Source organism: Erinaceus europaeus, chromosome 15, assembly GCF_950295315.1.
Source record: "Erinaceus europaeus chromosome 15, mEriEur2.1, whole genome shotgun sequence".
NCBI classification, from domain to species: Eukaryota; Metazoa; Chordata; class Mammalia; order Eulipotyphla; family Erinaceidae; genus Erinaceus; species Erinaceus europaeus.
The window spans coordinates 47921593-47944955 of record NC_080176.1 but is presented as its reverse complement, the minus strand read 5'-3'; the positions used below and the strand labels follow the sequence as shown (position 1 = coordinate 47944955).

Below are 23363 nucleotides of genomic sequence, written 5' to 3'. Positions count from 1 at the left end.
AAAATTCCATAAATGGTGGACCGGTCCTATGGTGTTTCTCTCTTTTACCTATCCTCTTCTGTATAAAATAAACCATAAAGATGATTGGTCAGTGTCTAGCACCCCTTTCAAAAGAGAGGGAAAGAAAGATAACCTTATTAGTTTTGTAAAGGGGGAAATGAAGAGGAAAAGACAGGTGCAAACATTCCTAGAAGGGTATTGGAATATTTTAGTTACAGAAGAAACAGATCTGAGAGCTAAATTGAAGTAGGTAAAACTATTCAGGACTGAAGAGGAAAGGGCATAGAGATCATTTCAGAACAGTAAACACACCAGGGTGATTCTGAAAAAAAGCAACTCATATATTGAAGAGTTCAAGGAATTTGTTCCCTGTGAAGCACATTTTAGAAGGCACAGTGAAAAGTTAGCCTTTTCCTACATTTGAAGACTTGAGTGGTGTTTTAAAATTGTCTGTAGTCTGTGCAATGTCTAGCACACTGCAGGTACTCAGTAAATGTTTACTGTGCAAGTTTGTAAATTTAAATCCAGTAGCTGGGTACCTAACATACAGAATTTTTGTTTTGTGGATTTTGTCAGGCCAGAGGCATAATTAATCATTAATTGAAATTTCAGCATATTTTTAAGACACAAAGACATACCAGCTCCAGATTAGCCTTGACAGAGTCTTAAGAATTCAGTGCATGAAAATGCAAGTCAGTGTGACATAAACACATTCAAGAATATGGAAGCCAGCCTGGAGGAAAATGATTTTCTTTTAAACATAAAATAATATTAACTGCCAATTTTCTAGCCTGTCTGAGACAGTACAATTAAACACTAGGGCTAAATTAGACTTAGGAATTACATGCCAATAAAACTTTTAAAATACGCTATTAATTTATGGCCTTTAAGAAATACTGTCCAAAAGATGTAGCATTTTAATGAGCTGGAACAATAAACATTTCTGAAGGGTTTATTTATTTATTTATTGCTGAACTATAAATTCTTATTTTTCAGATTCCTCGCAATAGAAACATTCATCCTAAAAACTCCCATAAGCCTCTTATAATGAAGTATCTAGCTAAGCTATTGATAAACTATGTTTTCTTTTCAAAAGATTTATGAGACAGAGGGAGGGAGAGAAAGGGGAGGGCAGGAAGGGGAGAGAGAGAGTATGTAAGGGAGGGAGTAAACACAATAGCAGAGCCCAGTGCAGCTCTGACATATGGTGGATCTTGGAATCAAGCCTGGGTACTCTGGTGTCACAGTCTTGCAAGTGTGGAGTACTGTGGCTGCACTGTTTCCCTGCCCCAGATATGCTTCCTTCTGAGTTAGGAGAGAAACTCTAATTCTGTGACATGTAACAGAAAAATAAATCTAGTATTGGAAAATACTCATACAGAGGATTATTTAATCCAAGTGTATATTCTTTATCAGTGGATGTACCATCTGCCTTTGGCATTAATTATATGAACTTATTTCATGGTATAATGCCAGTGGAATTCAAAGGATTAAAGTGCTGCTACTTGTATATCCAATATTTGAAATTCAGTCACTTAATTATGTATAAGAATATATCTAGGGGGCCAGGCAGTGGCACACTGGGTTAAGCATACATAGTGTTAAGCACAAGAACTAGCACAAGGATCCCGGTTCGAGCTCCTAGCTTCCCAGCAGCATGGAGGGGTCACTTTGCAAGCAGTGAAGCAGGTCTGCAGGTGTCTGTCTTTGTCTCCCCCTCTCTGCCTTGCAGGTGCTACCATGAGGTCAACCTGACTTCCCTGGGGAGATGATTTCAACAATGTACCCTGGAACCGCACCTCCCAAGAGCTCTACCCCACTAGGGATACACAGAAACAGGCAGGGAGTATGGATCAATCTATTAATGCTCATGTCCAGTGGAGAAGCAATTACAGGGCCAGGTGGTAATGCACCAGAAGTGCACATTCCACTTTCTGCATCCCATAAAGATCTTTGGTTCACACTCCCAGAAGGATAAAAAATTGGGAAACTTCCAGTGGAGGGGATGGGATATAGAACTCTGGTGGTCGGAATTGTATGGAATTATACACCTCTTATCCCACAATCTTGTCAGTCATTATTAAATCACACAAAAAAAGAGGAGGGCCAGGTGGTAATGCACCAGGTTAAGTGCACATGGCGTGAAGCACAAGGATCTCGTTCAAGTCCCTGGCTACCCACTAGCGGGGTCGATTCACAAGCAGTGAAGCAGGTCTGCAGGTGTCTATTTTTCTCTCCCCCTCTCTGTCTTCCCTTCCTCTCTTGGTTTCTCTCCGTCCTATCCTACAACAACAGAAACAACAATACAATAATGATAACAGCAAAAGCAAGAGCAAAATGGAAAAAATGGCCTCCAGAAGCAGTGGATTTATCGTGAAGGCACCTAACCCCAGTGGTAGCCCTGGAGGCAAATATATATATATATGAAGCAAGTCATGCAACCACCTGGGGAAGAGTGTAAATTCAGAAAGCCTCATCTGGATAAGAGGGATATAGAAAATCTTTTTATAGAATTAGTTTTACTTGCTACAAAAAGACTTTCAAGCCCATAGAAACAAATGTCCCAGGTTCAATCCCCAGTACTATCAGAAGCCACAGCTAAGCAATGTTCTGGTAAAAATAAATAAATTAACAATATTTGATCTGATCTGGGGCCCATATTCAGCTTGGGAGACTATGTGACCTCTGCATCCCTGTAGAGCTGAGCTCACACTCTGTGGTCATGAGTAGGAATGTTCCAAGCTGCTCCAATTTCAGAACCCATCTTCCTCAGGTAGAAGATAGAGGATGTTGTCCATTATCCCTTCGGAGGGTGGAACATTCTCTACTGTTTTTGATCCATGTTGAGGGCCAAGTCCTATGGGGGCCCACACAGGGGTCTATTGTGTTGTTCCTGATAGAGATGACCAGTAACAACGGAGAGAGGGATTAATTTGAGGTCTAGGCCCGTCATGTCTGTTTGGGAATCTCAGGACCCCAGATCAGATCAAATTGATGGGCTTTAGAGTCAACAATATTTATACCAAATGCAAACAATTTTCTTGTCATTCCTTTGAAAACACTGAAATGTCTGTATTTTATTTTAATTTTTATTATTTTATTTTTGCTAGCCGAATAAAAACTTTTTTTGTGTGTGTTGTCATTGTTATAAAAGGCTTTACAAGGGGCCAGGCAGTGGCGCACATGGTTAAGCGCACACATTACATTGTGCAAAGATCCAGGTTCAAGCCCCTGATCCCCATCGGCAGGGGGAAGGCTTCATGAGTGGTAAAGCAGGGTTCACAGATATCTCTCTCCTTCTCTATTTCCTCTCCCCTCTCAACTTCTGTCTGTCTCTATCCAATAATAAATTAATAATTTTTTTAAAGAAGTGCGTTTCACAATAATAATGTTTCTTCTTTAGGAATGCACTATTAGTCTATTGCTGCTCTGTGGGACAATGCTAAGGACTAGATATACAATTCAGACTGGAGTGTATGGGAGATGGAAGACCAACCATTCCCCCTCAGATTGGGGACTAGAAAGGGCTTTCCACTGTCACCATTACTCTTCAACATAGTATTGGAAGTTCTTGCCATAGCAATCAGGCAAGAGAAAGAAATTAAAGGAATACAGATTTGTTGGTATGTTTCTAGTTCTGCTTCTGGGATCCCTTCTGTTACATTGCTTGACATTGTGGTCTATTTACATGGTCATTCTGTTACATTGGTTTGGTCTCACTCCCCCTGCCCCCCAGGAGATTTTGGTTTAGTCTTTGCCTTTTCGCACTTCTCTCTTCTCCCCGCCCCCTATCCTAGGTACTTCCTTGGTTCCTGACACTGCCGCCGGAGGAGAAAGATGTAGGAAAATTTGGGTTGTGATTAGATTAGATTAGTTTTTTGAACCTTTTGCTCATGAATAAAGAAATACTGCTTCTCTGCTCAGCCATGAGTCCCTGGTCATCTGTCTCCCGCCGCGAAGCTAGCCCTGCGTACTTTGACGACATATGGCGCACCAACGTGGGACCTAACCTGTACATCCCCCAGATAAGTGAAGATGTTTGGCTACCTATCCACTATACATTGCTTTTCTACTTATGAAGAGGCTTCCAATGGTCTCTGTCCTTTCTTCATGAGACAGTTTCTCTGTTTCTGGAACATTTCGCTCTGGGCCACACTCTGGTTACCGCCGGCCGCACGCCCGCAGGAGCCTGCTCACCACTATGGGGATCAGAGCAGGGCTTGGAGATGCGCTGCTGCAGCTGCTGCCAGTGCGGCGGCTGCAGCCACGGGAGCCAGGAGCAGGGCAGCGGGCATGGCGGGCATGGCGGGCAGGGCTGCAGCCCATCCTGGCCGCCATCCTGGGGTGTCTTGGCCAGCGCCTTCTGCACGGCTGGCCCGCCCGCCCTCCTGCTATGAAGTCTGGGCAGATCCTAGACCACCTGGAGACTGCGCGCTCCCTGCTGGGACTGGGCCCCCTGGCCGAGATCTCCAGCTCGGCTCTGATGGCAGAGGAGCTGGAATACACAGCAGTCCATGCAGTGATTGCACCCTGCCACCTCCGGACAACGCACCCCCTGAACAACTAAGACAGTACATATCTAAACTTGTGTTTAAAATTATGTCTTCGTAACAAAAGTTTTTATCCTTGTGTATTGAAGACCATGTTTATGTGTGTCTTTGAAGTTTGGTAAACATTAACTTTAAGGTTAGAAATGTAACTTTAAGGCTACATTATTACCAGGCAAAGTTAAATGAAAAAAGTTTTCAACATAATTCTCATAAAGGTAAAATTAACTTACATTTAAAGTCTGAGGTAAAAATTAGTTAAAAATCAATGTATTTTAACTAAGTTGGTCTAAAAAACCCACGCACACGTAGGGTGTGTCTCCAGTTTGTATGGGTGTAACAAAGGGTAAAAAAAAAAGACGCTGTTAATATGTGAAGCTCTCAAATACCTTCTCAATAAGGAACGGAGGATTGCACAATGGTTATTCTAATTATTCTCATGTCTGAGGCTTTTGACCATGGTTCTTCTATTTACCTTTTCACATTTCATTAAGTTTAAACTGTTTAAACAACCTTAAAATCATACTAAAAAAGACTTCCAATTATAATGGAGTTATTCAATTGTGGTAAACTTTTAACCTGCTACAAGTTTTGTTTCATACCTAAGTGAATTGCAGCTCTTAAGTTCTCTACAGAAAAGCTGAATTCCAGCGGCCGACCTTCCTCATTCAAAAATTCACCCCCGGGCAATTCTTCAGTAGACATCTGCTTTGAACTGGCACTTCTATCAGACTTACTGCTACACAACTCTACAATAGCTTCCCTTTATGCTGCTGGGTTTCTCAAAGACTGACTGCAGCCAGCTGCCTTGGGACTCTATAGGGCATACCCTCCCTCCCTCCTTGCTAGGTAATGCCCACAGAGGTAGGAAAAGTCCATCGAGGCAAGAGAAGCCCACAGAGGCAAGAAATGTCCTTTAGCTTGGTAAGAGAAGCCCACAGAGGCAAAAAACGTCCCCCTCAGTCCTTCCCTTGGCATCACACTGGTTCTTGTTGCTCGCTTACTTGTTCCTCCATGTTTGTGCCAGTTTTTTTTTTTGAAAATGCCTGTACAATATAGGTTTCAGTTCACCCCACACTCCTGATACTATGGTCAATTAGTTAAAAAGAAAAGGGGGAACTGTTGGTATGTCACTAGTTCTGCTTCTGGGATCCCTTCTGTTACATTGCTTGACATTGTAGTCTATTTACATGGTCCTTCTGTTACATTGGTTTGGTTTCACTCCCCCTGCCTCCAGGAGATTTTGGTTTAGTCTTTGCCTTTTTTGTGCATCTGTTTTCTCCCCGCCCCCCTATCCTAGGTACTTCCTTGGTTCCTGACGCTGCCGCCGGAGAAGAAAGATTCAGGACAGATTTGGGTTGTGATTAGAATAGATTAGTTTTTTGAACCTTTTGCTCGTGAATAAGGAAATATTGCTTCTCCACTCCGCCATGTATCCCTGGTCATCTGTCTCCCGCCACGAAGCTAGCCCAACATAATGGCGCCCTGAACTTTGATGACACAGATTGGAAGGGAAGAAGTCAAGCTCTCACTATTTGCAGATGATATGATAGTATACATAGAAAAACCTAAAGAAACCAGAAGAAAACTAGTGGAAGTTATTAGGCAATATAGCAAGCTGTCAGGCGACAAAATTAATATACAAAAATCAGTGGCATTTCTTTATGCAAACATTAAATCTGAAGAAGAAGACATCCAGAAATCACTCTCATTCACTGTTGCAGCAAAATCAATAAAATATCTAGGAATTAAGCTGACAAAAGAAGTGGAAGACTTGTATACTGAAAACTATGAGTCGCTATGCAAGGAAATAGAAACTGATACCTAGAAATGGAAAGATATCCCATGCTCATGGATTGGAAGAATAAATATCATCAAAATGAATATTCTCCCCAGAGCCATATACAAATTTAATGCTATACCCATCAAAGTTCCACCAAGCTTCTTTAAGAGAATAGAACAAACACCACAATCATTTATCTGGAACCTGAAAACACCTAGAATTGCCAAAACCATCTTAAGGAAAAGAAACAGAAATGGAGGCATCACACTTCCAGATCTCAAACTATATTATAAAGCCACCATCATCAAAACAGCATGGCAATGGAGCAAAAAAAAGGCACACAGACCAGTGGAACAGAATTGAAAGCCCAGAAATAAATCCCCACACCTATGGACATCTAATATTTGATAAGGGGGCCCAAAGCATTAAATGGAAAAAGAAGGCTCTCTTCAATAAATGATGCTGGGAAAAATGGGTTGTAACATGAAGAAGAATGAAACTGAACCACTTTATCTCACCAGAAACAAAAATCAACTCCAAATGGATCAAAGACCTGGATGTAAGAACAGAAACAATCAAATACTTAGAGGAAAACATTGGTAAAACACTTTCCCACCTACACCTCAAAGACATCTTTGATGAATCAAACCCTACTGCAAGAAAGACTAAAGCAGAAACAAACCAATGGGACTACACCAGATTGAAAAGCTTCTGCACGCCCAAAGAAACTATTAAACAAACAGACCCCTCACAGAATGGGAGAAGATCTTCACATGCCATACATCAGACAAGAAACTAATCACCAAAATAGATAAAGAGCTCAGCAAGCTTAGCACCAAAAAAGCAAATGACCCCATCCAAAAATGGGCAGAGGATATGAACAAAACATTCACTACAGAGGAGATCCAGAAGGCTAACAAACATATGAAAAACTGCTTTAGGTCATTGATTGTCAGACAAATGCAAATTAAGACAACAGTGAGATACCACCTCACTCCTGTAAGAATGGCATACATCAAAAAGGACAGCAGCAACAAATGCTGGAGAGGATGTGGGGACAGAGGAACCCTTCTTCACTGCAGGTGGGAATGTAAATTGGTCCAGTCTCTGTGAAGAGCATTCTGGAGAACTCTCACAAGGCTAGACATGGACCTTCCATATGATCCAGTAATTCCTCTCCTGGGGTTATAAGCCAAGGACTCCATAACACCCTACCAAAAAGAGGTATGTACTCCTATGTTCATAGCAGCACAATTCATAATAGCTAAAACCTGGAAGCAACCCAGGTGCCCAACAACAGATGAGTGGCTGAGAAAGCTGTGGTATATATACACAATGGAATACTATATGCAGCTATCAAGAACAATGAACCCACCTTCTCTGACCCATCTTGGACAGAGCTAGAAGGAATTATGTTAAGTGAGCTAAGTCAGAAAGATAAAGATGAGTATGGAATGATCCCACTCATGAACAGAAGTTGAGAAAGAAGATCTGAAAAGGAAACTAAAAGCAGGATCTGAATAAATTGAAAGTAGGGCACCAAAGTCAAAATCCTGTGGTGAGGGGTAGATATGTGTCTTCCTGGGGTGGTGGGGGGTGGGGTGGGTGGGTGGCATGGGACACAGTCTTTTGGTGGTGGGAATGGTGTTTATGTATACTCCTAGTTAAGTGTAGTCATATAAATCACTAGTTAATTAGTATGAGAGGGGAAAAATTAATTGTCTAGAAGTTTTTAAAACATATACTGAGTCTTCTTAATATATAGGCTGTGTATTTGATATGCGGATTCTCTCAAAAGTTTAGAACATGTAGATCAGAGGCAACCAATGGCACAGCTATTTACAAGATACTGGGTACTGTACAACAAACCCTAACAGAAGGACTTTTCAAAGTTAACCCAATTACCAAATAATGTGATGATAACATTAACTATCAATTGTCTTTTTGAAACCTAAGACAGCAGGAACCTCACATCTCCACTATAGAGCCTATATTTCTCCCAGTTCTGGAACCTTAGGATAGGGCCCACTTTCCCGCATGCCTCTCCCAATCCATATAAAATAATATTGCATCAGCCGATTGCAACCTAATCAACGCAGTGTTAGCTACCTCAACATGCTTCACTTCAGACTGTATCCAGAGACTTCAGGTGTAGAATGACAACCCTTCAGCTTCATTACTCGGGTGAGACCTTTCGTTTCATAGCATTCTCTAATTCCATCCCAGGTGGATCACTTTCTAACAAAGTCCCAAAACCTAGATATAGAGCAGGTTCTCTGAGAGAGAGCATATGTTCACACATATCCATAAACTACTGCAAAATATATATCTGAAAGCAGAAGTACACTAGAATTTGCAGTGAGTACACCCCCCAACACTTCCTCTACATTATTCCAACCTTTGGGTCCATGATTGCTCAACAATTTGTTTGGCTTTGTATGTTAACTCTCTTTTTCAGCCCCCAGGTTCCAGAATGCCATTAGGATGCCTGCTGGCCAGGCTTCCCTGGACTGAGGACCCCACCAATGTGTCCTGGAACTCTGCTTCCCCAGAGACCCACCCTACTAGGGAAAGAAAGAGGCAGACTGGGAGTATGGACTGACCAGTCAACGTCCATGTTCAGCGTGGAAGCAATTACAGAAGCCAGACCATCCACCTTCTGCAACCCTCAATGACCCTGCGTCCATGCTCCCAGAGGGATAGAGAATGGGAAAGCTATCAGGGGAGGGGGTGGGATATGGAGATTGGGAGGTGGGAATTGTGTGGAGTTGTACCCCTCCTACCCTATGGTTTTGTTAATTTATCCTTTCTTAAATAAAAAATAAAAACAAAAAATAACCCAGAATACTAATACTTTCTTTGGTCAAATGAAGATTGTGCTCTTGTGGATGAAATAAGGTTATGTTATAATTTGGTGGAAGTCAGTAATTCACTGTTTTCACTTGTAACAGGCTGAACAGCTGTGTTTAAAAACTGTCTAGTAGTCACTCACTTCTTTGTCAAACATTTCATATGCATCCTCTGTATTGGAAACTATGTAATGGACAGGTAGTTACTGCTGCTATAAGGTTTCAATGTTAGTTAGGTTAGGAAAAAAAAAAGCGGTTCCCGGAAGATGAGGGACTGAGAAGCTGCTAACGGCTTGAGCTCTGACCACATCTCCTGGAAACGGTAGGATATTCTGCTTTTAGTAAGCCAGTCAATAAGGGGTCCTAGCGGTAACACCAAGGAGGTGACTATAACTTAATTTGGGTTAAGAATTAAGAGTAGGAAAAAAGGGGAAAATTTTTTTTCCTTTTAATTTTTAAGCACACCGCCTCCCCCCCCCGCCCCCCCCATAACCAATCCCTGGGGACCAGCTCCTAGCAGGCTCCCCTGCTAGGAACTTCTTTCTTTACCAAATTCCTGTCCCACCAGGGAGTATCATTCATTCTAAGTCTATACCCTTCTGAAACCTCTGGCCTTTTTTGTTTCTAAGTAGCCAACCCCCCACCACCTCACCCCACATAGCTAATTAAATAATTAAAAATAAATAAATTAAAAAAACCTTTCCTTTCACTGCTCTTTTATGACTATTCTTTTCTTATCTTTTTTCTTTTTTCTCGCTCTCTCTTTTTTTTTCTTTTTCTAATTCTTGTCATTCTTTCTTCCTTAATCCTACAGCTTCCAAAGCCACAGGTCCCATCCCCCACACAGTCGAAGAGGTAGATTAAGTGATGAATTGGGATGAGGCATCTCTCCACCATACTTTTTTTTAAAAAAAAATTATTTATTTTCCCTTTTGTTTCCCTTGTCTTTTTTTATTGTTGTAGTTATTACTGTTGTTGTTATTAATGCCATCATTGTTGGATAGGACAGAGAGAAATGGAGAGAGGAGGGAAAGACAGAGAGAGGGAGAGAAAGATAGACATCTTCAGACCTTCTTCACCTCCTGTGAAGCGAGTCCCCTGCAGGAGGGGAGCCGGAGGCTCGAACCGGGATCCTTCTGCTGGTCCTTGTGCTTTGCACTACATGCGCTTAACCTACTACGCTACCACCTGACTCTCCACAATACTTTTTAAAATTATTTTTTATTGTCTTTATTTATGTATTGGATAGAGACAGTCAGAAGTCTACATGGAAGGGGGAGATAGAAAGGGAGAGAGACAGAGACACACCTGCAGCCCTGTTTCATCACTTCCCACCTGCAGGTGTACCATGTGTGCTCAACCAGATGCACCACCACCCAGCCCCATACCTTTTGTATTATATTATTTTACCCCTTTGGTTAATATAAAGGCATGCATTCTTTTAATCAAAGTGCTAATGCTCAATTTCTGGGAAAACAAAACAATACACAACAAAGGCATTGCTCCTGTCTTAGTAATGCTACACTATTTTATGGGATACAGAGAAACAAAAGTATAATGGTATAATGTTCTAAGGGTATGTGTGTATGCAGTAATGATTCTCTGAGGTGATAATACCTAGGCATATAAATATGGCAGAAAGGAAGGGATCTTGGGGTGAGGAAAGAAAGAGTAGCCACCATAACTCTGGAAAAAGGTTATGTGCCTTGGTTTAAAGGGAAGTGGAATAAGTGTGAAAGCTGAAGGAATATGAGATGCATTATTGTTAAGTTTTTTTTTCTGAATAAATATTCTTAGCTGTGAACAATATATTCTATGTTTCTATTTCATAACCTGTAAAATAAGAACAGTCAACTCTTAAGAGTTGTAATGAGAACTGAATATATGTTGTTCTCCTTTAACAGTTGAGAAAGAAAATGATCTGTTGATGGATGTGTTTGTAATTGTGTGTATGAATCTGTATACAAGGAGAGAGAATTATAGGCTCTGAGTAGTATCATCAAAGATGATGAACTATAAAGATAAACCTATATCATTCTCTTTTCTCTCCAACTTTCTACCTTTCTCCCCCTTCCCTCTCTATTACACACACACACACACACACACACACACCATGGCAGAATTTGTTTTTCATACAGTTTGAATTAATTTATTTTGTTGTGGTTTAACTATATCTCTGTTTGATACATCTAAGTAATAATAGCAAACCTTTTCAGTGGTGAACTTTTAAAGATACTTTCATTAGCCTGCATAAACACCCGATTTTCTAAGGAACACATAGACAGTACAAGTGACTTTTAATTAATGTCTTTGATGTGAAGTAACAAGATGTAAAGAAGGAACATACAATAGATTTTATTTTGCCTTAAGAGTCATCAGTACTGGGGGCAGAGCCAAGATGACGACTTGGAGTCAGCTGCTGGCATGAACACCAACAAGCAGTGGCTTGTGGCCTATGATTTCCTGGATAGGGTAGGATACTGAGCCGTCAGCAGAAGGGTTATTAAAGGGGTCCTAAGTATGACACCAAGGAGGGATCCTATAGCTCACTCTTGGGTTAGAAAATGTGGTAAAAAGAAAGGAAATCTTTTGATTATTTCTGAAGCTCACCCCTCCCCGCCACCCAAAAAGCAAATCCCAGGGGCTGGACAGCCTCTTCTACCAGGCTTCCCACTGAGCTTTTTTCTTTACCAAGGGGTGTCATTCCAATCCTTTTCCTTTTTGATTTTCTCCTCTTTGTTTTTCTAAGTGGCTGGAACTCTATTTGAGTGACAAAATATTTGGTCAATGAGAGCCTGGGAAAGACTACCTGGAGTTTTTCTGTTTATTTTTGTTTTGTTCTTTTGGATACTTCTTAAAATTGGCTGTCTTTGCACAAGCTGCCTGAGCCAAACTGGAGCCATTCAAGCTGCAGACCGACTGTCAGGGTTTTTTACACTATTCTATTTTATTATTACATTAAATATATGTGTGTGTCCCTTTTCCTCTCACCTTCTTCAGGTTGACCAAAATTAACTGTTACTGTTTTTTTTTCCATTGCTAGGTGACCGAGTGTCCTATCCATTGTGAGAGAAACTTGTTTCACTCAACCTCTTCCCTCCACTCTCCCCTTTTCCCCTTCTCCTAGCTAATTAAAAAAAAAAAAAACTCTTTGCTTTCACTGCTCTTTTGTTTTTTGCTTGTTCTTGTCTCTTCTTTTCTTCCTTCCTCGTTCTTCTGCTTTCTGAATTCACTGATACTAGTTTGTGAATTATTTTGGGGAAGAATTTTGACTCACAGTGGACTCTCTGTGTGTGTCTCTCTTCTCTGCTTCCCTTTCTCATCTTGCTATCCCTAGAATTTACAGTGGACAGTAGATTCTTGCTTTCCCTTTTTTCCTTTCTCTTTCCTTTTCTTTTGGATTTTGTTGCTATTTTTTCGTGGAGTGGAGGCACCGTTTAGATAACTGGTATTGGTTAAACTGCATCAATACTTGCTTCAGTTACTATTGTTGTCATTTCTGAGGTTGGTACTGCATTTGTCATAAAGGTATTTAGTATAACATGGCTAGTACTCAAAACACAACTTAAGAATGGCAGAACAGAAAATAAAAAACACATCAATAAAAAAAGGTTAAATCAAGAGCAAATAAAACTGATACCACAATGAATCAAGACAGGAGCCCAAAAGAAACTCCAAATAACTCAGAAGTAACCATAGATAAGAAAATTATGCAAGCAATGGTAAACATAATAATCACAGAAATGAAGACAACTATGTAGGGAAGGGCTAGCAGAATTAGGGAAACAACAGATGAGACCCTCATGGAAAAGACTAGCAACCTCAAGGTAATTAGAGAACTGAAAGCAAAAATAAAAGGTAAATTAGCAGAACAAGCTAATACTATAACTAAACTGAAGAAAGAAGCTGAGGGCTAACAAAAACAGAAAACATAATTAGCCAGACAAAGGATGAGCTAGAGAAAACTAAGAAGGAGGTAAAAACACTCAAGAAGAGGTTGAGAGATGCTGTACACAATGAAAGAGACATATGGGATGATTTCAAAAAAGGTAACATTTTTATAATTGGCCTGTAAGAGGAAGCAAGAGAGGAAGGGGAAGTAAACATTCTAGAGGAAATCATAGAAGAAAACGTCCCAGATCTGAACAACAGAAAGGACATTAAGATTCAAGAGGCCCAGAGAGTCCCAAACAGAATCAACCCAGACCTGAAGACACCAAGACACATCATAGTCACAATGAAAAGAAGTAAGGATCAAGAAAGGATCCCAAAGGCTGCAAGAGAAAAACAAAAAGTCACATACAGGGGAAAACCCATAAGACTATCAGCAGACTTCTCCACTCAAACTCTAAAAGCCAGAAGAGAATGGCAAGATATCTATTGAGCCCTGAATGAAAAAGGGTTTGAACCAAAGATAATATATCCTTCCAGACTTACATTCAAACTAGATGGAGGCATCAAAACCTTCTCAGACAGACAACAGTTAAAGGAGGCAACCATCACCAAGCCTGCCCTGAAAGAGGTTCTGAAAGACCTTTTATAAACAAGAACATCAACATAATACTTGCAATATATGAGAGTAAATTAAAAAATGTTGAATAATGGCACTACAGTACATTAAATCCATAATATCAATAAATGTCAATGGCATAAACTCACCCATTAAAAGGCACAGAGTTGGAGGATGGATCAGAAAACATAACCCACCTATATGATGCTTGCAAGAATCCCATCTGACCCAACAAAACAAACACAGACTTAAAGTGAAAGGATGGAAAACTATCCTACAGTCTAATGGACCACAAAAAAGGCAGGAATAGTCATTCTCATCTCTGATACAATAGACTTTAAATTAAATAAAGTAATAAAAGATAGGCAAGGACATTACATAATGATTAGAGGATTAATCAAGCAAGAAGATTTAACAATTATTAACATCTATGCACCCATGAGGTACCATCTGAATACATCAAACACCTACTGAAAGAACTACAAAAATACATCAATAGTAATACAATAATAGTGGGAGACTTTAATATCCCACTCTCACACTTAGATCAACAAAGCAGAGAATCAACAAAGAAACAAGAGAATTAAATGCAGAGACAGACAGACTAGGCCTCCTGGACATGTTCATAGTTCTTCACCCAAAAAGAAGCCAGACCTTCCACCTTCTGCACCCCACAATGACTTTGGGTCCATACTCCCAGAGGGATAAAGAATAGGAAAGCTATTCAAGCAGGGGATGGGATATGGAGTTCTGATGATGGCAACTGTGTGGAGTTGTACCCCTCTTATCCTATGGTTTTGTCAATGTTCCCTTTTTATAAATAAAAATTAAAAAAGAAAGAAGAGACCTTGGGGTGGGTGAGATAGCATAATGGTTATGGAAACAAGACTCTCAGCCTGAGGCTCAAAAGTTCCAGGTTCAATCCCCCACACCACCATAAGCCAGAGCTGAGCAGTGCTCTGGTGTTTCTGTGTCTCTTACTCTTTGAATCTCTCTAAAAAATGAAAATAAAATAAAAGTCTTGAGAGAGAGAGAGAGAGAGGCCTGCACTACCGCTTTACCATGTGCGCTCTAACCAGGTGTGCGCCACCAACCTAGTTAACGATCTTTTAAACCTGGAATTCTTTTTCTTTTTCTGATATTTTAATAATTTATTTGACTAGTATGAACAGGACAAGAATATTTTATTTTTTAGATACATATATCTTTTTTATTTTTTATTTAAAAAAGGAGACATTAACAAAACCATAGGATAAGAGGGTTACAACTCCACACAATTCCCACCACCAGAACTCCATATCCCACCTCCTCCCCTGATAGCTTTCCTATTCTTTATCCCTCTGGGAGTATGGACCCAAAGTCATTGTGGGATGCAGAAGGTGGAAGGTCTGGCTTCTGTAATTGCTTCCCCACTGAACATGGGCATTGACTGGTCGATCCATACTCCCAGCTTGCCTCTCTCTTTATCCAGTAGGGTGGGGATCTGGGGAATCAGAGCTCCAGAAGACATTGGTAGGGTTGTCTGTCCAGGGAAATCTGGTTGGCATCGTGCTAGCATCTGGAACCTGGTGGCTGAAAAGAGTTAACATACAAAGCCAAACAAATTGTTGAACAATCATGGACCTAAATGCTGGAGTAGTGCAGATGAAGTGTTGGGGGGGTCCTCCATTTTGTAGATAGCTAGTAGGCATATTTTAGTTATATTTCAAAGGGCCTGTAGTTATACTAGTTATTTTTTCTCTCTCTGAGTCTGAAATCTGATATGCAAGTGGATCCAAGTTATTGTCTAGGGAGGTGATGTCATGGCTAGAAAAGGGACAGAAAGCTGGATCAGGGAAGAGAGTAGCTCCCTAATATGGGGAAAGGGTATAATTATTGTTGACTGTAAACCCCATCGATTTGATTTGGTCTGGGGCCCATATTCAGCTTAGGAGCCTATGTGACCTCTGCATCCCTGTAGATCTGAGCTCACAATCTGTGGTCATGAGTAGGAACATTCCAAGCTGCCCCAATATCGACCCATCTTCCTGAGGTGTAGCATAGAGTATGTTGTCCATCCTCCCTTTGGAGGATGGAACATTCTCTACTGTTGTTGATCCATGCCAAGGGCAAAGTCCTATGGGGGGCCCACAAAGTGGTCTATATGTTGTTCCTGATAGAGATGACCTCTAATAATGGAGAGAGGGATTTATTTGAGGTCCAGGCCCAATATGTATGTTTGGGAATCTCAGGATGCCCTGAATAGGGCCCCAGATGATGTGGTGGCCTGATAGAGACTTAAGAGTCATCATTTAAGTATGACAGTCTCTTGCCCTATTCAGCCTCTGCATTCCTTGCTTTGATGAGGTTAGCTTTGGAGTGAGTGAGAGAACTGTAATAGGAAGTAGGTGAGGAGGGTATCTAAGTCTAAGTAGATACTATTTCATTAGTAACTTTATATTGACTCACTGCAGACTATTTTGTACTTTTGTTTTCAGGTATATATTTTGCCCTAGTTTATGGATACGTGTGAACATATGCTGTATGTCAGGGGACCTGGTCTATATCTAGGTTTTGGGACTTTGTTAGGAAGTGAACCACCTGGAATAGAATTAGAGAATACTATGAAAGGAAAGGTCTCACCCAAGTAATGAAGCTATAGGGTTGTCATTCCACACCTGAAGTCCCTGGACACAGTCTTAAATGAAGCATGAGGAGGTGGTACTCATTGTGTTGATTAGGTTGGGATTGGTGGATGAAGTATTATTTGATATGAATTGAGAGAAGCATGCAGGAAAGTGGGCCCCACCCTAAGGTTCCAGGACTGGGAGAAATATAGGCTCTGTAGTAGAAATGTGAGGTTCCTGCTGTCTTAGGGTTCAAGAAGATAATAGATAGTTATTGTTATCATCACATTATTTGGGTTAAATTTGAAAATCCCTTTGTTAGGATTTTCAGTATAATACCCAACATCACTAAAATTGATGTCCTTTGACATTATCTGTATATAGCGGTGCCACCAGTTGGTTGCTTCTGTTCTTCCAGGTCTAAACTTTTGAGAGAGTCAACATATCAAAGACTCAGCCTATGTATTAAAAAGACTCTAGTCTGTGCTTTAAAAACTTGAGACATACAATCAAATTTTCTCCTCATACATTAATTAGTGATTTATGTGACTAAAAATTAATAGGAGTGTACATAAACACCACCAAAAGACTGTGTCCCATCCCACCCACCCACCCCACCCCACCCAACCCACCCAACCCTCTGCCGCCCTGGGAAGCCACATATCCACCCTCACCCTCACCCCAGGGTTTTTACTTTGGTGCCCTACTTCAGATTTAGTCAAATCCTGCTTTTAGTTTCCTTTTCTGTTCTTTCTCAACTTAAACCTGGAATTCTTGATAAAGTCATCTGAACCTGGATATCATCATATCTAAGAAACCGAATATGAATGGACTATTTTAGAGCCAAGCAATAGACCTGGACATGACAGTGTATTGGATAGGCTTTGCTGCCTTAGTGTTGGGTGCTTACCTAACTTCTACCATCTCCTGAGAAAACATTGCCCAGTCCCTCAGACAATATGAGAGCAACATGAGTCCTACTGTGCAGACCACAGACATCAATGCCAGAGCCAACGATGTTGTAAATAAACATTCTATGGCTTAAGACAATCCATCAGTTCCTTCTCCTCTTAGTTTAAAGGATATTTGAAGTAATACAAAAGTATACTGAAAGGAACAAAAATGCTTCAGAATCAGACAAAATCAACAAAAGAACAGATGCCAATGTATACCTGACTAACTCTTCCACTAAAATGTTTAAGTTTTTTCCTCCAGTAGATCTATCTCTTGTGACCTGAGCAAGTTCAAACTAATATGTCTAGAAAGTATTATACTGAGTAAGCTATTAAACAGTTTCCACTTTGAAGAGTGTGCAGTTCACTGGAGAAAAGAATTCCTCTTGCAAAGAAAGTCAAAGAGCATGAAAAAGGTTGGACTACCATGCAAATTAATAATAAGGCAGCATGGCAGTTCAATTTATAGCATACTGTAAGGGTAGAGCTTCATAAAGTAAAGATTCCTTTGTTTGTTTTACTGTTTTATTTGTTTATCACTGGGACTTGGTACTGGCACTCTGAATCCACTGCTCATAGTAGCCATTTTTCCTTTTTTTTTTTTTTTCCTTTCTATTTTATTTGACAGGACAGAAAGTAATTGGTAGGGCAAGAGAGACAGAGAGGGAGAGATAAATAGACACACCTGCAGACCTGCTTCAGAACTCGTGAAGTGTCCCACATGCAGATGAGGAGTGGGGGCTTGAATCCAGCTCCTTGAGCTTGGTGATATGCTTAGCCAGGTGCACCACTACCCAGTTCCCTAAAGTAAGGATTCTTAATTGACCTTAACCTTTAGATTTCTGTAACAGATTGCAAAATAGGCCACTATACTGCAGAATACAAAGCACCCAGATGAAAATACTAAAGCACACTACCTTCTTTCCTATCATTATTAACAGAGAGTGCCTGTCACTTAATATACCTGTACCCCAGGTTAATAACAGGCTAAACCTCCATGCTTTTATTTTCTCCTCTACACAGGTTTTGACAGTAACCCATTATATGACCAATGCATTTTGAGAATTACTATTTACTAAGTTAAAAACACTTTTCTTCACCCCAGGGTTTTGGAGCCCTTTACAAGGCAAAACAAACAAACAAACAAACAAACAAACAAAATACTAACATTTTTAAAACTCCTAAAAGCTTCACTGCTGTGGAAACGATGGCCTCGAGATTACGTTGACTGTAGAAGTCACCTGGTAATATCACAAATTATAGTAAGGTAGTTGGAGTTCTAGGGGAGAATTGAAGGTAGATTTTATTTCATCATCTACCCCTGACTTAAGTCATTTTTATAATGTCCAATTTAAAGAGTTTCAGTCAAAGACCAGTAATAAGAAGTGGCCTTTGGGACTATATCCTTGTCCCTGTAAAATTCATTAAATAGCAAATGTGATTACTATCAGCAACCAAAGCACAACCTATACACAAACTGCTGGTTCCTCTTTTTAAAAAATGAGCTCTATCTGACTTTATATTTACTTTTCATCTTTGATTTCAGGAAACTAGGAAATAAGTGCTTCAATACGGGGTCTTCACTCAGAGGGTTTTCTGATAGAACAACAATTTTATCCCACTTATCTACACAGCAGCTATATGTCTCTCTATTATTTTTAGCTGTCTTTCATATCTTCTTTCACTTAGCATAATCATTTTCAGTTCCATCAATATTCTTCCAAATGTGTTCCACTAAATATATTATAGAGTATATAATAAATGTAATAGAGTTGAACACTCCATTGGAAAAAATTAAATATATATATATGTATTTTTTTTACCATAACTGCTTTTGCATTCATCTGTCAACCACATGTGTCTTTAACTGGAATCTCAAAAATGTTTATTTTTAAATCATATCACTTCAAATATATGTATACACATATATATGAATAAATGAATATATATGTGTGTGTATATTTATCTTTGCTATTTTAACCAAAATACTGCTCAGCTAATTTATGGTGGCACCAGAGACCGAAACTGGGACCTCAGATAAGTCACGCATGAAGGTTTGCTCTGCTACCACTGGTGCTATTTCTCTAATCTGAATGCTAATGTTTTTTATATTTATTTTTTGAATTTTATTTTTATTAAATATAATAGGACAAAGAGAAATTAAGAGGAAAATGAGAGATAAAGAGGGAGAGAGAGAGAGAGAGAGAGACCTGCAGCACTGCTTCACCACACATGAAGCTTCCCCCCTGAAGGCAGGGGCAGGGGCTTGAACTTGGGCCCATGCCAATGGTAATGTGTGCACTCATTTTGGTGAACCACCACCCAGCCCGGCCAATAGAGTTTTAAAGCTTTATGCATCATCTCTAATGACAAAAATATCCTTTACACAAAGGCTATATTAAAGCTTTAGTCACATAAAATTTTGATAACTGTAAGTCTCCACTGAGTGCATTCCATTTAGAAAAGTCACTCTTTTTTTTGCAGTCACTGTGGTTTAAGGAATAACAAAGGCTACTTGGATGTGGTAAAAGGTCTACCTGATATTTAAAAAGGCTAATGTGACAAGTCAGGAGATAATTCTAGGGCAGACTGCAGGACCACTGTGAAGTTTTTAACATGCTAATTTACAGGGCAGATGTCTACATGCCAGACTTGCCTTCTAGGGGTAGGAGTTCATTTGTTGAGGTTTTAGAAATTTAATGTTTCAACTGGAGAAAAGGAACAACAACAAAAAAGAACTTAAGAAATCACATTTTAGATTCAGAAATATATAGATTTAGAATTTAAATAAAAAATTAAACACATGTGCGCAAGCTCAGATGGCTCAGTAAATTCATAAGTGTCTGAAACACTAGTCTCTACTAAGTATTCAGTTCCAGACTAAGGACACAAGGAAACAATTGATGAACATGAATAAAGTGACATCACTAATTTTCATGCTCACTGCCTTAAGTCATTTACTGTAGTGCTGAGGGAAGAAAGTGACATATCTATGGATGTGATACAACCCAAGAAGAGGACTTTGGGGCTTGATTAGCATACGTACCAGGAACATAATTAGCATATGGCTGATGTCAGGATGTTCAGTGCCCTATGGCTGCTTCTCCAGGAACTGAACTAGCTACTAAACTTAGTTTCTCTATGGCCATAATGAGTACCCTATACCCTTGCCAACAGTAGTTTATTTTGTTGTGCTGCCAAGTAGTGATCCTTTGATTGCCTAAAACTTGTGCCGAGTGTGCTCCTGGGAAGTCTTTTACTTTTTTAGTTGTAATAATCTATCACCAAATGGATCTTCCTTCTACTTTCATATTCACTGTATTTCAAAGAATTACACTCAGCTTGCTCATACTTAAGTAGATTTAGTGACTAGCCATGTAAAATGAATACAGCAATTTAAAATGTTCCTATCAAAAAAAACAAAAGATTCTGTATGAATAGGGGAATTTCACCAAAGAGAAAGAGTAGTACTGCCATATAAGTCTTGATAGCATGAATGTATCATGACCCACATAGAACGACGGATCTGAAGAGAAGAAGATGGGGATATAGCTATTGAGTGGCAGGGAAACATGTACATCATGGGTATAGAAAATACCACCAACTCAGGAAACAGTTGTGGTCTAAAGCTGAGCTGGAGGGTTTGAGCTGGAGGAAGTTGAATTGAATAGAGAAACAAACAAAATATGAAGTCAGTTTCTCAAGGTAAATGTGGGAAGAGAAAGAAATGCCCTGGGGTACTTTGAGAGTTAAGACTATGTCCTAGAGAAAATTACTGCGTTCAAAGAAACTTATCAACATTCCCTCAATAATGTGATACTGAAGTTGGAAGAAGAATTGATGTAATAGGTCTATAAAACAAAGTTCTTAAAATAGAAGATCTGTAGTACTTTTTCCAGATCCCTTATTTTATGACATGCATGGGGAGCAGTGCTGACAGGGGTGGAGACAACAGTAATTCAGATGATCAAATCCAAATAACTGCCACGTGATTAAAAAAAAAAGTTGAAATGGAGTTACGAAGAAAACACATGTCAACAAGTTCTTGGTGGTATGAGTCTATGAGATTGTGGTCGCCAGTAACGGTGATCTGAATCTTATCTGGGATGTATGTGTATGTGTATGTGTATGTGTATGTGTATGTGTATGTGTATGTGTATGGCAGGATTATCAACAAAAAACCAAAAAAGCAAAAAAGGCAAACGTTGAGGCTATACTGCTATGAGAAAGAGCAAGTTTTTCCCTGTAGGGGAAAAATAAGAAATGCCGGTTGAATTGGGTGTATAGTGGGGATATTTTTTCATAATTATAGAGTCACTCAGACCTTCATTATACAAAAGAAAAAAATCATTGATATCCTGCCATAGAGACATCACAAACACTGGAGAATTGCCCTGTGCCCTTCCTATATGCTTCACAATGTATTCAATGAATATGCACACAGGGAAACACATACTTATGATAACATAACACTAGAATATATAAGCAATTTTGTCTGGGTATTAATACTTTTTAAAAAAGATTTTATTTATTTATTAATGAGAAAGATAGGAGGAGAGAGAGAAAGAACCAGACATCACTCTGGCACATGTGCTGCTGGGGATTGAACTCAAGACCTCATGCTTCAGAGTACAAAGCCCCATCACTGTGCCACCTCCCGCACCACAATCCCACAATCCTTTTTTTTTTTTTTTCATTCTACTGGATAGGACAGAGAGAAATTGAGAGGGGAGTGGGAGATAGAAAGCCAACTGCAAATCTGTTTACCAAATCTGTGAAGTGTCCCCCTGGAGGTAGGGAGCTGGGGGCTTGAACCTGGATCCATTCGCAGGTTCTTGCATTTATTCCTATGTGAGCTTAACTGGGTGTGCCATCATCTGGACCCACATTTTCTAACTTTCACATTTTCAAACTTTCACATTTTCATAAAATTGCTTATGAAAAATTTAATTACTGAAGTTAACCCCCAAATTTCAACTAACAGTTTATAATATGCTTATTACTCTATAGCCAGAGCTATAATCATTCTATTTGTGTGTTTATCCCCCTACATGATGCCTTCATAGATGTTCATGCCAGAACGCATTACATTTATTTATTTGCCATTGTCATGAATTTACCTCTAGGAGCCAACATTTATCTCATACAGACAGATACAGAGGTAGATAGAAGGGAAGAGGAAGAGATGGAAAGATAACACAGCACTTAAGCTTCCTTCTCACTTTCCTATATTGATTAACTTTTCAACTATTAGAAATTATTCAAAATTCTACTCTCCTATCATAAGGCACAATTCTAATTTCTACTGTTCTGATGATCACAGCAGTGTGATTTGTAATATCCCAAACTTGGAAGCAACTCAGATGTTCAATCACAGATGCATGGCTAACAAAGTTATGGTACATAAACAGGATGGAATACTATGCAGTGGTTTAAAATAATGAAGTCATTACCTTTGCCACATCACGGACAGACTTTAAAGGTATTATGTTGAATAAATTAAGCCAGAAAGAGAAGGACAAATACCAGATGATCTCACCTATAGGTGGACATTAAGAAGCAAGGACTGTAAGGGAAAACATCAGGTGAAACTTGTACTGTATATAGTGTATTTCTCCAAAGTAAACAACTCTAGGAAAGGAAAGAGTGAGATGTGATAGAGGGGGCCTGGGGTCCTAGGGCATGATGCTGGAAGAGAACCTAGGCTGGGGGAAAGAGTCTTTTTGGCACCTATGTTGGGGAGGTGAGAGGGTGTACCTATGCTTTAACAACTGTAGTGGAAACCGCTAGGCTCTCAATAAATTGGGGAAATAAAAAAGAACTGGTTTGGATTCACAATGGCTTTTATGTATTAGATTAAATTTATGAAGGAAAGTTCTGTGTGGAAGTTGTTGTTTTCTAGTCTCCATTCTGTTCTTTATTTGTGCAGAGTAACTAACTCTTCCCCCTATGTTTGAGCAGTCTTAGAATGACATTTCCCATAACCTCTTGCAGTTAGATATGGTCACAGGGCTAGAGACTCGATAAAAGAACAGGAACAAATGTGATGTGTGTACCATCTTCTTAATTAATTCTGTAAACTTTCCCTCCATAACCTTGTGCAATAAGAATGTAT

General features: G+C 39.6%; 1 protein-coding gene across 1 annotated transcript in view; it reads right to left on the bottom strand.

The window, feature by feature from the left end:
- Positions 1-23363, bottom strand: part of ASXL3 (ASXL transcriptional regulator 3) — a 229028-nt gene that overhangs the window by 17986 nt on the left and 187679 nt on the right. Inside the window, 1 exon segment of the mRNA XM_060173676.1 lies at positions 8987-9007. Coding sequence (XP_060029659.1) covers positions 8987-9007 — 21 coding nt within the window.